Source organism: Cynoglossus semilaevis, chromosome 5 (genome assembly GCF_000523025.1).
Source record: "Cynoglossus semilaevis isolate Cse_v1.0 chromosome 5, Cse_v1.0, whole genome shotgun sequence".
Classification (NCBI taxonomy): domain Eukaryota; kingdom Metazoa; phylum Chordata; class Actinopteri; order Pleuronectiformes; family Cynoglossidae; genus Cynoglossus; species Cynoglossus semilaevis.
In genome coordinates this window covers 12,031,494-12,048,204 of record NC_024311.1, presented here as the reverse complement: position 1 = coordinate 12,048,204, position 16,711 = coordinate 12,031,494, and the positions used below count along the sequence as shown (strand labels likewise).

At 39.5% G+C, this 16,711-nt stretch overlaps 1 protein-coding gene and 1 long non-coding RNA gene across 2 annotated transcripts; one reads left to right on the top strand and one right to left on the bottom strand.

The window, feature by feature from the left end:
* The first annotated feature begins 4,562 nt into the window (after window positions 1-4,562).
* Window positions 4,563-9,659, top strand: fgf7 (fibroblast growth factor 7). Its single transcript, XM_017032511.2, has 3 exons — window positions 4,563-6,604; window positions 8,916-9,022; window positions 9,430-9,659. Exons 1-3 carry the CDS (start codon window positions 6,319-6,321, stop codon window positions 9,643-9,645), a joined length of 609 nt encoding a protein of 202 aa, XP_016888000.1. The 5' UTR covers window positions 4,563-6,318; the 3' UTR covers window positions 9,646-9,659.
* Window positions 9,597-16,702, bottom strand: LOC112487001 (uncharacterized). The gene is made up of 3 exons (XR_003049666.1): window positions 16,567-16,702; window positions 14,783-14,818; window positions 9,597-9,725 (listed from the first exon to the last, which is right to left on the bottom strand). It is a non-coding gene; the product is annotated as an uncharacterized LOC112487001 (long non-coding RNA).
* Window positions 16,703-16,711: the final 9 nt, after the last annotated feature.

The following is a 16,711-nucleotide window of genomic DNA, read 5'->3' as shown; positions in this document are numbered from 1 at the left end:
GCTCTTTTCTGCACATTACCCCTCCAAGGCCAAACACATAACAGGTTCATTAAGTGTCCAATTTATTTGGTGAAACCCCACACACGGCTCCTCGCACAGAACTAATGCGCTGGGTTTGTTGGAACCCTCGCACATGTTACTATCACTGGACCATGCCATTTTATTAGCCCCAAATGTGCTGCCCTTTGATAAACAATTGGATTTAATAACACTCCATTTGTTAGTCTGTTTTTTTAAAAGATGTTTTGTTGAAAGTTTAATAAATTAAACTAAAAATCTACTACATTCCACCCCAGCTGCACGGCAGGGGAAACACAACAGATGCAGCTAACGTGACAAAGAGGCAGTGGCTGAAGAAAGAAAAAAAAAAAGATGGAGCAATGAGACACTCATCTGGAAGTATTTTGTGTCATGAAAGCATGAAAGTGTTATGTGATGTTAGTTCAATTTAAACTGAAACACTTATTAGTTATTATTGTCTTCTATAGTTTAAACAAATGCCAACATAAAAATGTCTTACAGCTTTGAAAATGTTGATATATGTTGATGTAAGTGTTTGTGTTTTTGGATCAGGCGACAGTTCCCTGTACTCTGTGACCTGTCTTTCCATTGTCTGTTGTGTTTTTAATGATAATAATAATAATAAAAATTTGTTGAAAAAATATTTTATCAGTTTTTTTTAATCAATTACTAGAAATTTCAGGTGACCCCTTTTAAATTCCAGGTGACCCCACATGGAGTCGTGACCCCAAGGTTGAAAAACACGGCTCTTACCCCGTTGTGTTGGTTATAAGAGTTACGTTAAACTCTTTATACAAAAAGAAGCCTTTTGCTAAGTTTCACACGTCAGAAGATACGGAGCTTAGTAAAAGCTAATTAGCATGAAAGCTAATTAGCATCTTGCAAAAATAACAGCTAATAAAAGATGATGGTGATTGGTTGACTTAACTGTAATTTCACCCAAGTTATAAGATGTGATCTGCAGTACAATAAAGGTGGCCTTTAGAGTACCTGAAATCATGTTTCTTGTTTTTAACGACTGATTTATACCAAGGACAGCTGTGACAGCATCTACTGTAAATATAAAGACAGCAGAAAGAGGTCCTCTGTCTGTGAAGACGTCCACCGACCTGAGCGTGAAATTCAAAGAGCTTATTTTAGAACAACTTTATCACTGAGTGCCACGAGGACAGAGCATGTGTTTTCTTTGCTTCTTCTGATACATGAACAGATATGGTAAGCAGTTCAACTGTTGATCCCCAACAGCTGCTGCTGTATTACATGGGATCAGCATGTTCCCCTGACGGCGAAGCAAGAAAAGAGCTCACATTCTCTTTCAGGCCGTTTACACCAAATCTCAGAGTCTAGAGCACTTAGTGTTGGGTTAATAGAGAATAACTGAGAATAACTTAAATAAAACATCTATTCAGAAATAAATCCTTCATTTTTTTAACGTCTTGACACAACTTTGTTTTTGTTTTTTCCAGTTAGATATGGGGCTACATATCCGCGGGCTAGTAAAGGTGTTCTTTTTGACCCTAACAGGGGACACAGGTCAGTGTGGGTACCATGATATGAGCATCAGTTGGACCAGGTGGCACCAGGATACACTGTGGAAAGAATATACATGTATTATAGGTGTATATATGTATATATTTATATCTATCTTTCCATCCATGCAATTCGACACAAGTCCAAATGCTCAACTAAACTTTGCACAATATGTGAAGACACTATCACCATAGCAACGGCAGCTTGTGGCGTGTTGGAGGAGAAAAGAAAGTATTGGATCGATATCGGTATCGGCAGATACTCCAAGGTATCGAGCCATCTCTAATATATATATTTATACACACATATAAACATATACTGTATATATTTTCCATATATGTATATAAATATATATATATATATATATATATTCATATATATATATATATATATATATATATGTTGTGACTTATGTACCAAAGACCCAAAATAATTCTACAAAGAAATAATTCTCTGAAGGAAACACAGGTGGCAGTAGTGTTCAGACTGAAACAGAGGATTTGTGGTTAAAGAAGTTTATAAATATGTTTTCATTTTGTCTTAGGATTTCTCAACTCACACTCACATTACAAGAAGTTCAAAAGTTTAAAGTGATACACTGCGTGTGTGTGTGTGTGCTTTCGGGTGTTAAATATATAGTTATATTTAGGTGCAGCGGCCATTGTGGGGATCCATCTCAGGAGATCCCCCAATCATAATGGAATCTAGAAACCCAAACAGTCTAACACAGAGCTAAGAATAGAGCGGCCTCAGACATAATCCGTTCTCCAGGAATAATGCAGTCATATCCAGAGAACCGGGCCGTACTTGGACCCTCACACACACACAGACACCCGGGCTCTTCTCCCTACAGGAATGCTTTTAGAGCGTGGAGAGCAGACGTGCCGTGTAGGCAGATGTCTCAGCAGTAATAGTGGAAACTATCATAAACTCTGGAATCATCCGAGAGCCTTTTAAGATTGATTACTACGCCGCGATAAATCACAAAGTAATATGCTTGTCCTGAAGAAGGAAGACAGGAAACAACTTGTTCGACAACTGCTGTTGGTGGCGTCGTGACAGTGACGTGCAGTTGGCATCACAACATTTTAATTAAGAGAAGTTTCCAGAGGAAAACCCCAACAAGACCATATTTCATTCACAAAACCTAATTACCAAACACATTAATGAAATTAATGGTGTAAAAACAATCTTTACTTAAAAAAAAAAAAAGCAACAGCGGAACTTAAATCCGGAGCTGCGGGCGCTAACGCCGCGTGCCGTTTGGCCAAGTGAAGCGCCCCCAGACTGGAGCTGGAGGTTCTCCTGAACGGAGAGTCTGAATGGAATTTGAGTTGACTGTGAAGTTGCGTGTTACGCTGCAATCATTGAAACCCTCACTCACTCCCTGCTGGCTTCAACAACATTAAACATGACATTCAACAATAGGAATCAATTAAAAAAGCTTGGGAGAATTCAGACACTGACCTCCACTTGTCAAAGCAGCGAGACAAAAAGGGGAGGAAGGGGGAGGCAGACCAACGACATCGTGACACGAACTGATGGGACTAATGCAGTCCGTCTACTGACATTTAAAAAGGCTCACTCACGCAGCCCTGGTGAGCCTGCCTCACGGCCACTGCACTTCCTTCCAGGACTGTGAAGTCCAGACAGAGCCGGGCCTTTGATCCTCCACAACAGTGGGCAGCAATTCAGGCTATAAAACTCAAGTACCTGCTCTCTCTGGTGCACACACACACACACACACAGAGAGAGAGAAGCAAATATTTACATCCTGCTGCCGTTTTGGGGTCGGACTAAGATCTGATAGATAGAACTTTATCAAACCCTCGTTTCCTGTTCCTTCAGGAAATTGAGGAATCTTGAGCCGGAGTGGACAATATCGTCCGGTCATGATAAGTGAATTGATAAATAATTCAGAAAAACATAAATACTAAAGTAATTTGAGGGCACGTGCAGCTTTCCTGTCTGTAACAGTCTCCCTCTGGGATCAAAGTGTGTCGGTTCGACTCCTGACCCCTTGACCTTTACTGCACCACTAAGTAAAACCTTCATCACTAGGACAAAACTGAAACTAACAATTATGGTTCTTATTTGATAATAATGAAACCAGTTACATCCTCCTGCTGGTTGTCACTTAATTGGACCATGAGCCAAGGGTTGGCCCACCTCCATATGATGTGGCGTTGTGTCCCCTTCCCAACGCTCAGTGTCCCTAAATAAGGCGATAAAGAGTAAAACAGAGAAAAAGAGTAATGTTCTGGTGGTGACAGAAACTAGTAGTTTAAATAGTAACTGTTACTGTACTGTACAAACTCCAGTATATATACGGTAAATGTCAACTACAGGAACTGAACGTCATCGACTCGGACCTCAGTGACAAAAGAAAACAAAATGGCGGACATAGGTTGGGGACTTTTTGTTCATGTTGACAAACAATTGTTCCAATGTTTCCTCTCTCGTGCCAAGTCATAGGTTTCTATTCTACAACTGTTTAAGTTTATTTTATTCACGTTCTTAAACTGCCTCACTAAATTACCAATACATCTCTCCATAAAAGATATTTTCATTTTCTTCCTGGAAGACACAGCATCATCGCCTTGACTAAAAACTGCTCCAAATCCACGGTGATACTGTATCTTGATGACTTTTTCCTGAGAGTCAGAAATGTTAATTTCACTGGACTGCAAATGGCGGACATAGGTTGGGGACTTTGTATGTTTCGTATGTAATCGTATGTTTTTTCACATTTTATATGACATTGTGTGAATGTATACACTGCAGACTGTACGTGTTGTTTCCTCTGTGTTTGTAAACAACAAAACTGACCAGTAAACAATCGACATCTTTAGTGTTTTTTTTGTTTTTGTTTTAAGGAAAGGAAACACGATGCTAACGTGACTTTTGTATATATTTCATAAACTCTGTATAAAAATGTATGCCTTATATAAAACGGATGATATAACAGTCATGTACCGGACTGTTCCGGTCAGTGTTGTGGTACTGATGGACAGAATTTAGACCTGAGTTCGTTGTGGGAAAATTCGATTCTAACGAGCGTCAGGCAGCGTTTCTTTGGAGCTTACACCTTCCAGACAGAAGTGTGAACGTTCTCTGAACTAATAAAAGGGACAGATGAACAGGCCAAATGACACCTAATAGATCAGGTCTTTACGACCGCCAGTTCAGAGACGAGAAGGAGACTAGCTCTGGCCAGAAGTCCCTCACTTTCAGGCTCCCAGCCCTGACCTCTTCAGGGGGGTGGGGGGGCACATCATTAGGGCCCATATAAACTTTTGAAGTTGTGAGTCCAAGGAAAGGCCAGGTATGTAAGGCAATAAAACCGTGACTTTAAATGGTAACAGGAAAAGTGAAAGAGGGCGTGACCCCTGACACAGAAATAACTACTCCAGAGCAGAGATGTCCTCTGTTTTCTCCCCTTGAATGGATACCTGTCAGCCATAACTTCTTGGTTTCCCACTGTTAAACACAATAAGAACGAGGACTAAAGGGTGTCTTTGAAGTTCTTTTTTTAAACCTCCAGTCAATAAATCCTCAGCGATATTGCTGTGCGGCCAAGTGAAACCACTAATTAATTGTGACATTTCAAATGATAGGGAAGACATTCTTCAAAGCTTTGTCATCAGGGCAAATATCTTAACCATCAGCTATAAATGAACGTGAGTCACGGGGAGATCTGTTACACGCACAGGCCAGAGCATATTTAAGTACAACGTGTTTCCTGGAAAAGAGGTTGTTCTAAGGAGTTCTGCAGGAGTGAGTGTGTATGCAAATGTTTGGGAAGCATCTAGAAGTGCATACCGAGAAGACCCCGGTATTTTCAGAGTTTATAGCTCCCTCTCATGTTCATTGGGTGAGAGACAGCAAAAGGCAGACAGAGGGTGTTTCTCCGTTGCACCTCAGCCAGGGACAGCTGACTGGTTGGGACCTAATTGCTCCTGAGTGAGGTCAGCACCAGGCATTTATCTGAGCAGTAACACAGGGACAGGGTAAGATGCAGAAGAGTCAACCTGCCAGAATCCCAGAGACATCCGTGGAAATTGATATCAGCTTACAGTTCTTGTTCAACTCTGCTGGAACTTACTGGACTTAGTTTACAACCAAGGCTGCAACTGTAGAACTCCAGGAGACTCAAACTCTCCTGAATTCTCCTGCCATCTACTGGAGCTCATGTAAGTCACATGGAAGCACACTGGTCGAGCTTTTTGTTATTTTTTTGTGTGTATATTGTTCATGTTCATATATAGAACAGAGCTGTAAACCTGTATTAGTCCAGGATTTAGATAAGGTTTTAGATGTCAAATTTTTATTTATTTATTTTTTCAAATTTCACTAACCGCTCTCCTCTTTCCATTTTTTCTACAGGGACATTTTTTCCTCTAATTCCTGAACTGGATTATAACAGGTTTTTGGACGGCGTTCTCAAGAGGATGGACAGTTACTGCGCAGCTTCGCTTATTGAAGAGCGATATTACTTTACTACACTGTAACTTGTCTTCGTTGGATAACTCTCAACAAGAGGCGACCCCAACCACGGTCACCAAGTCTCCCGCGCTGTGTCCTCCACAGACCAGACCAGTCCCGTGTCAGCATCCCCTCAGGAAGCGTTGCGGTGCAGAAGGAAGACCCAGAGGTCAAAAGCCCACAGTTACAAATTTGGGGGTCGTTGGGCTGAGGGACTGGGAGCAGATCTCTAGCTGAACTTTTCAGTATGTTGTTCATTGCTCCCCACTGTATTGCATTATAATGCGCAAATGGATGCTGACATTGAACCTTCAGAACGTGTTCTCGGGACTGTACTTGCATGCCATGTTCCTGTTTGGCAGTATGTGTGTGGTCTACAGTGACTGCACTCCACAGCAACTTGCTGCCTTCATGAACTGCTCCAGACATGAGCGCCACACCAGGAACTATGACTACATGGAGGGGGGAGACGTACGGATCCGGCAACTGTTCAGCAACACGCTGTGGTTCCTAACAATCGACGACCAGGGCAGTATCGGCGGCACGCAAGATCCCGCTGACTGCAACAGTAAGAGTTTTTTCTGTTTGTTTTTTTACTCATTACATTGTATATAAACAAGAATTTACTCAATGTCCTCTGCAGAATGGTAAATGTATTATCTTTCTCTTAAGCCCGTCAGATTGTCACTATATAAATACTGTGCTAGTAGTAATATATCATGTCAAACCATAAAGATGCAACTAAGAAGTGTTATTATACACACAGAGTTATCGGTGCTGTCATCACAGATTAAATGGACTCTGCGCTGATGTCACAATGATGAAAACGGAAAATAAGCAGTTGGGGATTTGGCTTTTAAAACGTAAACGGAGAAAATGTCATTGGGGATTGAAAATATCTCTGAGTGACGCTGGTGAAAACACTGGGGCGTGCTGGCATCAATATTAAAAAAACAAAACAAACAAAAACAAACGAAATCGAAACAATCCTCTGCCTCACGCAGAAACACCCACTCTGATGTGTCTAGACTAGAAATACTGCGTCATTTAAAAAAAAAGTAAAAACACTTCATTAGAACCATGAATGAATCATTTGATTGGGTAACTTTTAAAGGTCGTGTCTGCGAATATGGTTAAAATTTCTGCAATTGCGAGGACATTACAAAAGTCATGCAACAGGAGTGTTTCACTGACCGGGAAATGTGAGGTCTGATGGAAAAGATACTTGTGCAACAGCAGACTCATGGATCCATGACCTGACTACTGGGAGAGTTCACTTTTCTGTTGAATCTTTATGCACTGGCTGATGGCGAAAAACAGAAAAGAAAAATGAAAAAAACAAAACAAACTGATTTGGTCTCCCCTGTCTGCGCTCAGCTCTTATTTTGTTAAAATTCTAAAGTGTATTTATAACAACAAGAATAAAGAAAAGAAGAAGCAGATGAAAAAAAAAGGACTTCATGAGAACAAACATAATTTTAAAAGATAATCACTGCATTATAAAACCGGAATAATACTGGCAATAACGCAAATCATCTTTGAATGAAACATGTGTGATTTTCCTGGGAGGCTGTGGAAAAGCCTCTGGATTTTATCTGCAAACACTGGATTTAAACGCTATATAGCAACATCAAAACTATGGGATAACCTCGGGTGAGTTTACTTAGCCCGCGGCTGCAGCGGCCAGTCATGACAAATGTGTTCAAGTTGACGGCTCCTGGAGAGTCTCCACATCTGAGCCAAATGTCAACAGTGAGTGCATGCGTCTGGAGTGGGTGTGTGTATGTGTATATTTCATCTTACTGCAGTAAAATCAAACAGCTGTACCTGTACCTTTTTTTTTTTTTTTTTAGCAAAGTTAACCGCCGCTAGTCGTCAATGCAACAAATGAGGGAAAGAATAAATATAATGAAAGACACCAGTGTCGTTCCAGGTGTTGATAACTTATGGATTTTAAGTACGTCGTCAACGTGCGGCAAACTTTGTGACCGTGTCTGCCATCTGTTTGTGATCCAGCTGATGCTAAAATGCTCAACGTCAGTCTGAACAGCTTTAATAGACTTCCTCTTTTTATCTCTCCCTGTCGACTTGACAGCACACAGCCCTGGTGGTGCCGACCGAGTCATATGGCAATTTTACTTTCTTTGGACTTTCACAAGTGATTATAGTCAGTGAGGTTCTGTGGTTACATCGTTCTCCGAGTTCCTTTCGCCGTATCCCACCTCGTAGTCACTGGATATTGTATTTGATAAACGTGAGCGCGGTCAAATTGACTTTTTATTTACTTTCCCTAAAGATGTAAAATCATTTGGACCACATTTATGTGCACATATAAACATTTGCATCGGTTGTATGTTAACATATTGCAAATGTAAATCCTTAAATGCAATATACTTTGAACATTGAACGCACGTCCAGTAGACGCTGATTACCTTTATCCTATTGAGAATGATTGCATGAAATGAAATACTGCCTCCAGGAATATTTCCTAGAAGTATTGTTGTGTGGACCATTCATTCTCCTCCTGCATAATAAGAGCTGGCGTACCGAAAAAGCCAAGTGTGTGACCTCTCCCACATGTTGAGGAGCAGGTCTAAAACGTAGCGTGCAAAGCTCAGACAAAGAGGTAGTTTCCTCCGTCCCAGAGGATCGAGAGGCCCAATTTGTCTCCCATATGTGCAATGAAATAGGCTGTGGTTTGTGTAATAGCCACCCAGGCCATTAACAAGGCTTGAATAAAGCCAGAGAGACCAGAGACTGATTAAGCACAGGAGCCGCCATCCATCCTGTGTTTAAATGATGATGAATGTTGAGTGCGGTGTGGTGATAAAACCTAGACAACCATCTCTTATCTGTTTCCCTCTGTGACTGTCTGGCAGGTATCCTGGAGATCCGGACAGTGTCTGAGGGAGGGATACTCGCCATCAAGGGAGTCAAGAGTCAGCGGTATATTTCTATGACCAAGGCAGGGGTTCTGCAAGGCAAGGTACGAGTTTGCCCACAATTAGAAATAGTGTTGATAATGGTTCTGCAAGGCAAGGTACTAGTTTGCGCACAATTAGAAATAGTGTTGATAATTTTTGTGTTGATTGATTTTTAAACTGTTCTTCAAGGGAAGCTGGTAATACAAAGAGCTACTTGTTTGATATGGACTTCCAAGAGTTATAATAATTTAAAAAAAACTTGTTTTATTTAGAAGACTAGTTTAATTTTTGGAACATTACACCAGGGGTACATTAAGTAGTCCATGGGGGCTACCTGGTGACCCCGGGCACCACGTTGGTGACCCCTTAGTCTAGAAAAAGAACTGCAGCCCAGAGTAGGGTCAGAGGTTAGGAGGCGCTGACGCTCTCCACTTTACTGTAACAACATTTTCACATCTCTCTATTCCAGGAGAACTACAGTGAAAACTGCAACTTCAAAGAGGTGTTTCTAGAAAACTACTTCAACGCGTACTCCTCCGCTAAATGGACTAAAAACGGCAAAGAAATGTTCATAGCCTTGTCTCCGAAGGGGAAACCCATCCGAGGGAAGAAGACCCGGAGGGAGCAGAAATCCTCTCACTTTATCCCCATGAAGTGCCAGGAGGATGACAAGAGGGTGGACTGAAAATGACAAGGGCCCGGACGCACTGTGTCTGAGGCGTCGACTTCATCAGCTTCCACGCAACCATGTGTTGAGTTGTATATCTGTAGTGTAACATACGGTAAAATGTATTATTTTTATATAATAGTTTTTTAAACATCTGGAAATAAGATGTTGGAACCGGTTCAATCCGTTCACAAGCGCTAACGTCATTCAGAGTTGTTTTGCTCTCGTGTTAAACTATCATATCTCCTTTAAACAGCTGTTTGACTACCAACAGACACACACACACACACACATATATGCATATATATGTACATATATGTTTGTCCATATATTTATGTATAATATATAAATATATAATATATAAATATATATAAATATATGTATGTACGTATATGTATATACATATAGAGTATATATATAAAACTATAACTACAGTACTAGAGCTGTCAAAATAATAAAACCTGAATAAACACAGGGGATTATCACAATTAATCGTGATTAATTGCGATGGTAATAAATTGTCATCACAACAACAAAATCTATTTTTCCTGTATACTGACGGAACAGAAATAAAGGTAGATTTCTTTGGTTTAATCTAAACAATTGGTTGGTGGATTTTGGCCAGTACTGTGTCCCAACGGTGACTCACAGGACGCAAAGACAGTTGTAGATTCTCTGATTAAACAAAAACTCTTTCTAGCAGTGTGTGTAAATAACAACTTGTATCAATTCTACCCATGGGTTACAATGGGCTAAAATGTTTCATCTGATTCATTTCCCAAATGAATTATCATGGTTAACGCGTTCATTCTGACAGCACTAAAAAATACACAATCCAATGACGGAGACCTGTTATGAACAAGACGAGACGTAGCCATGGCATCGATGTGCCGAAGCAAGCTGGACTTGCCACGACTACAAGGCTGTCAAACCAGCGACCCTTTAACCCCCGCGGTGAAAGGCTGTTGTTTTAAAGGAGAGACTGTAGAAGCATCTGTTAATGGACGACCACTGTGGATGTGGACTTGTGGATTTGCCTGTTCTGTCCTGCATTGAAACCCAGACTTTGGTCAAATGCATCATAGCTGCTTCTTCCTTACAAAAAAACGGTTTGTTTTTGAAATACTAAAATATTCTAATGCTGCTGATGGAAAGATGAAACAACAAAGTTGAGAACACTATAAATGTTCTGTTCCTTTTCATTGGATCAACCGGTCTGGTACATTCAAAGATTGTATGTGTATTTATTGAAATTGTGTTTCTAAGTTTTATTTTTTTAATTCTATCCAAAACTCAAATAAATCCTAACCTACTGTCTTCGCATAAATCTATTCAATATTTTCATCCTGGAACCACATAAAGGTACGTTTAAGCTCCTCGATGTGTGTGTTTTATTTATCACAAACCAGAATGCATACAAAGTTATTTGGCTTCGAGCTACGACTGTTAAATGCAACTGTTTTCCAGCAGATAACTGTATAAATAAAAGCCTTTCTACAAGAAATGGTCAACATCTCCATTCTCTGTTCCACAAAGAAATAAAACCTTTTTTTTTTTTTTTAAATCGTTCTACAAGAGGCTACGTACAGATGGCGAAAAAATATATCTCACAACATCACGTCACACCCTATCAAAATGTCTTCCTTAGAAAAGTTGAGTGGAGGAAAAGTTCCAGAGCACACTGTTACTGATGCTAACTTTAAAAACTGTATCAAGCCATAGACGACCGATCATCAACTGGTGGGTCGCCAGTCCAATCCTGCCCGCGACTGGATTCCAACTGAAGTCTTTCTCCCCCCACAAAGGTGTTCCACATACACAAGAAAACAACACCAGGAATATGTAAGTTTATGGGATCAAGGCAAGTTGATTGACATTTTAGTTACCGGAAGATTCGGCAGGTCTCTGAGTGAGAAGTCAGTCTCTGTTTGTACGTTTGAAATCAGCGACGGTTTTGTTCAACATTTCCACTCTGCTGCCGTGCCTTTCTTCTGTGATGTGAAGAAGCAGCCTCTGGTGCGTCATGTGATCATCGCTCTCGTGTGGCGCTGACACTGGGCGAATGCCTTCGCCCTCATTGTTGTGGATACGGACGACCACAGTAACATTTTTCCATCTACGCACTTTCCCTCTGACCGTGGAGATGACAAAGTGTAAGTAAGGTCACTTCTCCGTCATCAGCGTAATGAGTTGTCAAATTTGGCATTAAAGGGACGAGTTAAAGCCAAACCTATTCCATCAAAGAGCAGCAGCCTGCGTCTCAAGCCTCATTTCCTTGGTAAATTGTCAGAGTTTTGTCAACAGATTGATCATCAACAAACTCTTCTAATTTTTTAAACACTAGTCCTTAAAATGTTTGCGTAACTTTGGTTAAAATGACGTCCATTATATTTTAGTCACACTACAATGGCAACACATGTGATCATGAAGAAACAATATTATCGACCCGATATTAGAATGATTATGTAATACCTGTTAGAATCGTTATTAGTTTTTCCTCTGATAATGAAAATCGGTCAACACAATGCCTGGGTTTCACTAAATATGCTGGAACCACTTGTGGGTTTCTTTCATATATCGATATTGGTTGATATCGAAATTGGTTATTAGGTTTTTGGACAATAACGGCATATTGAATTTTGGCAAACAGTTAATATCAGACATCCCAATCTAAATTGCAGTATCGGTACTGGATAAAAATGTTGTATGGAGCCATCCCTAGAGATTATCATACTATATCACATAAGATGTTCATTTTGAAAGTAATGACTTGTTTTATTAGACAATAAATATGTGAAACCGGTCAAAAGTCTCAGTAATTCTGTAAAACTTCAGGGTCTCGTGGGGGGGCTTGTCAGAGCATTAAAATATCAACCTCATACTGGCAGAGTGCCGACACCACATACATGTACATGTACATGTACATGTACATGTACATAAACCTGCCAGTGAGTCACACAGCTGCGCAGAGCGCTGGCTTTTTGACCTCGTTGTCAGAGTTCACATCTGGCTCAGTGAACCCCTGTCGGACCAAGAGAGTCAAACTGAGAGCGCAAACCCCTGAAATACGTTTGACCCAAACAACATGGGAGCAAGGTGAAGGCTTCTGCCAAGTCACGCAAAGTTAGTCTTAGCAGATAATTTGTAACATGCTCAAAATGTAAACACATTTCAGGCTCAAGGCTGTGTATTCCCAGCAGTGAGGGGAGAGGCTGAAGCCAGGGAGAATGAGAGAAAACTGTCATAGGCGTTAAACTGCAGACATAAAAAAAAAACAAAAAAAAAAAAAACACATGCAAGCCAGACTCATAAATATTACTCCGTGTGCAATCCAAGAGCCACAGATTTGAGTTTAATAAATGCTCCTGAAATCATAAATCACTCTAAAAGTCTTTTTTATGCTTTGTTCTTTCAGAAACTCCGTGCACTTGTCTTCATCTGTTGTCTATTACAGATATCAAAAAGTGAAATTACGAACGCGGCCAGCAACGTGTTTAAAAGCTTGCCAGAGATTTTAATTTTTTTAAAGAGTGATAAATTATCATCATTTGTTTGTAAGAGTTTAAAAATAACACGAGCCGTTTTTTAATATCACCTGGAAGAACAACAGTGATCGCACTGACATGATGGAGTATTGAAGCGGGTAGAGAGGAAGCTGCTGAGCGTTTTTATGAAATGATGTCTCGTTATTTATACAGTCGTTTCAAACAGGAACTCCACCTTTGCATGAGTGGAACCTGAATGTGGAGACGAAAATCTGACAGTGAAGAAGACTTCAGAAAGACTGTAAAATATCAGGGTCGGCCTCAGGACAGCCGGAGAAGCGTGTGGCCCCTAAGCATAGAGTGATCACTGGAAGGTCCAGGGGAGGTGGGGGCGGAGGGGCTCAGTTTAACACATTTCAATCAAGGGTTATGTAACCTGGAACTCTCTCTGTAGCAGAGAGTCAACAGATCACTTTCAGATACTCACGACAGTACTGACTGGGAATTTTCCAGTATGATGTCTCACTTTTAAAAACAATTCAATGATCATTCAGAGTGTGCGTAGGTGCATTAATCAACAGAAATGCTGCCCCCTGCCTGTAATTTAGTTTTGCCAAACAGTGGGATTCTTGATGGAAATGATTACCTGTTTCATTTGGACCAACATATTTAGTTTTGTGTTACAGGCTTAAAAAAAAACAACTGAATAATATCTGCCTCTGATTCGAAGACACAGGTCTGAAGTTCCTACCAGAAAAACAACAACATCTTAATCATCACTATACGAACGTTAGAGAGTGAAATGAGAAACACCAGGTGTATCACAGTTCACCGAAAGTGCTGTATCTGTTGGGAAAACAAACTCAGAGCTCAGAGAACAGCTGACTGTGATTGTCCACAGCAGTGAGAACTCTCTGAGAACCCCTAAAGTTTACGGTGGGCTATATTTACACAGGAGACTACAACATAACCACAGCTGAAATCCCATAATAAAGGCCAGTCCCTGAGTTTATTTTCCACTGTTTACAAATTCCAAAGAGGCAATAATCGGAAAAGAAGATGTTTATGTCTCGTACTTCTATGATCGTTTTATTATTTTATGACGCAGTAAAAAATTATGCCACACTATTTGTCTTCCTTCTTTTTGCTGCTACTGTAGCTTTGGGCTAACCTGACGGATTCATACATGATTTGACTGATATCAAACAATGCTAAAGGGAATTTAAGGATATTTTTAATAAAGTTTTTAATTTGAAAATAAATAGTATCAAAGTCTCAGTTGTTGCTTGTTTCGGTTGCTTTAACAGCAGACACCACATCATTTATCCTTCGATTTTCACACAGTTTTGGAATCCAGTCACGGGGCCAGATTGGACAGTTCAGTGGGCCATATTCAGCTTGCGGGCCACCAGTTGATGACCACTGCTTTATGGTTTATTTTTAGGCCGTTCCATAATAAATGTTTGCCTGTTAATCCGAGGGCCACCAGTTGATGACCACTGCTCTATGGTTTATTTTCTGCTGTATACTGTGCAGTGCCAGTACAAGACAATAGTAGGTATTTTGGATGTATCTAAACAATTGTGTAGTGAAGTAAAAATGGAAAGATAAGATTTTTAACAGCTGTCGATACATTGTAGAAGCTCGTGTGTTAGTTGAGTGGACATTACCTGATATCATGAAGAAATCCTGCCTTCACGATGTTTCTAGAAAAAAATTGAAAAAAAAAAACCAAGTCAATATGTAGCAGCGTTGACAGACGAGGACAAAGTGGTTGGACAGAACTGAAACGTTTCATATTAAATATTGATCTCCTTCAAAGGTTGCCTGACTGTATTTGAAACTGGCAACAACATGAAGGGGGGGAAAAAAAACAATACATCATTGACATGAGCTTCTCTTGGAATGTTGTCAACAGTAAAACTAACATTAGTGAAATGTGGTCAGACAGTCAGACTAAACAGGAGATGGAGGGAAGTAAATGGATTTTAATGAGATGACATGTCAGGATCAAATATGATGCGGGCAGATGCATTTACACTGTTATATAAGGCAATAAAAGAATGACAAAAACACAGAAAACTACATTAAAATAAGGTCTGTTCTAAGGGTCTGTTTAAATCTGCAGATGAAAAGCGTCAGTGATTTTTATGCTTTTTAAAAAAATTAACTTCTAACTATCTTTTGGCTAATTCTGAGTCTTTTCTCCTTCTGTGGACATTGTTTAATCTTTTGATTAAGCATCTTGTTTTCCGTCTTCGTTAAATTTTATTGTTATTGTCAATCAATTTATTAACAACGCTAATGTAACAAATGCATTTGCTACCCATTAAATAATTCAATTCAAATAAATAGGTCACAGTGCCATTAATACATATTTTAATTATTAATGGTTTTCATAATCACAGGTGTAGTGAAACCTTAAATATCTACACATTATTGAATCTTGGATTACATGTAAACCTGACGTGTAGAATAACTAGCAATGATAACTTGTGTCTGGTCGTCTGGATCTCATGGGAAAGCCTGAAACAAACCACAAACATTGCATGTTGTGATTGTGTTGAGTCGACTCTGAAAGGTCTGCTCTGATACACATCTGTTTGCCACCAACGTCTGCATGTTTTTGAAAACTATGATGACAATTCAGGTATCTTTGAAATCTGACATAAAACGATCTGTTTTACATCACACCAAGCACATGTGGCTTCAAGCAAAACAAACACAATTTAATATTTTTCCCCATGTTTATCCCTTTGATCCGTAATAGCAGGGAAATATCTGTGTAACCAGTCTTTGGTAATGTAACATTATTCTAAATGAAACCAGCTGCAGAGGATCCCAGAAATTTCCAGCATGGCAGACGGAATACAAATTATAAAAATTGAATGGAATCACTGCTTTATTTGATTGTCAACATTGATTTTCATTTATGTTCTTTCCACACTTGGAAAATCTGAAAAGTTAATGGTGTTCAAACATATGGGTCCAAGCTGTGCTAGAAACATTGACTGTAATTGTGTGAATAGAGTGTGAAATTACAAAAGCAAATATTAGAAGCCTTTGTGAAATGTCTAAAGGTAGAACAGACAGAATGTCAGCTCCTTCTTTCACATACACCATTAAGTTCTGACCAGAGATGTATGTAAATACAAACTGGACAACGATCATCATCATCATTAAGGCGGATTGTTATCTCAATAAAGAGTGGAAAAGATTTGCCAGTGATTTACAAAAAAAGGAATAAGTCCTAAAACTCAAAGTTAAATGGTAAATATCTAATAGTAAGCCAAATATGTTTAAATAAATAATTATCAATTTTAAATTACCTATACTGTAGCTCAAAGAAACAACTGCAGCCAAAATGTGTTGCATAAATGGCTAAAGGGGAGTTTAATTTTTTTTAAATTAAATTAATTAGTAAAAAGTAAATAAAAGGATAACTTAAACTTACCTTAAATGTTATTTCCATAGCATACCTGCTAAAACTATGCAAATTACAGTATCAAGAATATTAGCTTAACTTATTTAATTATTCATTTTTAAAACTTTGGGTTTATGGTTGTTTGGGGTTTTTTTTATCAACGATGTCTTAGTCT

Coding starts and splice junctions, on each gene's coding strand:
- fgf7 (XM_017032511.2), top strand. CDS start 6,319: ATGCGCAAATGGATGCTGACATTGAACCTTCAGAACGTGTTCTCGGGA. Junction 6,605..8,915: donor AGATCCCGCTGACTGCAACA/GTAAGAGTTTTT, acceptor ACTGTCTGGCAG/GTATCCTGGAGATCCGGACA. Junction 9,023..9,429: donor CAGGGGTTCTGCAAGGCAAG/GTACGAGTTTGC, acceptor TCTCTATTCCAG/GAGAACTACAGTGAAAACTG.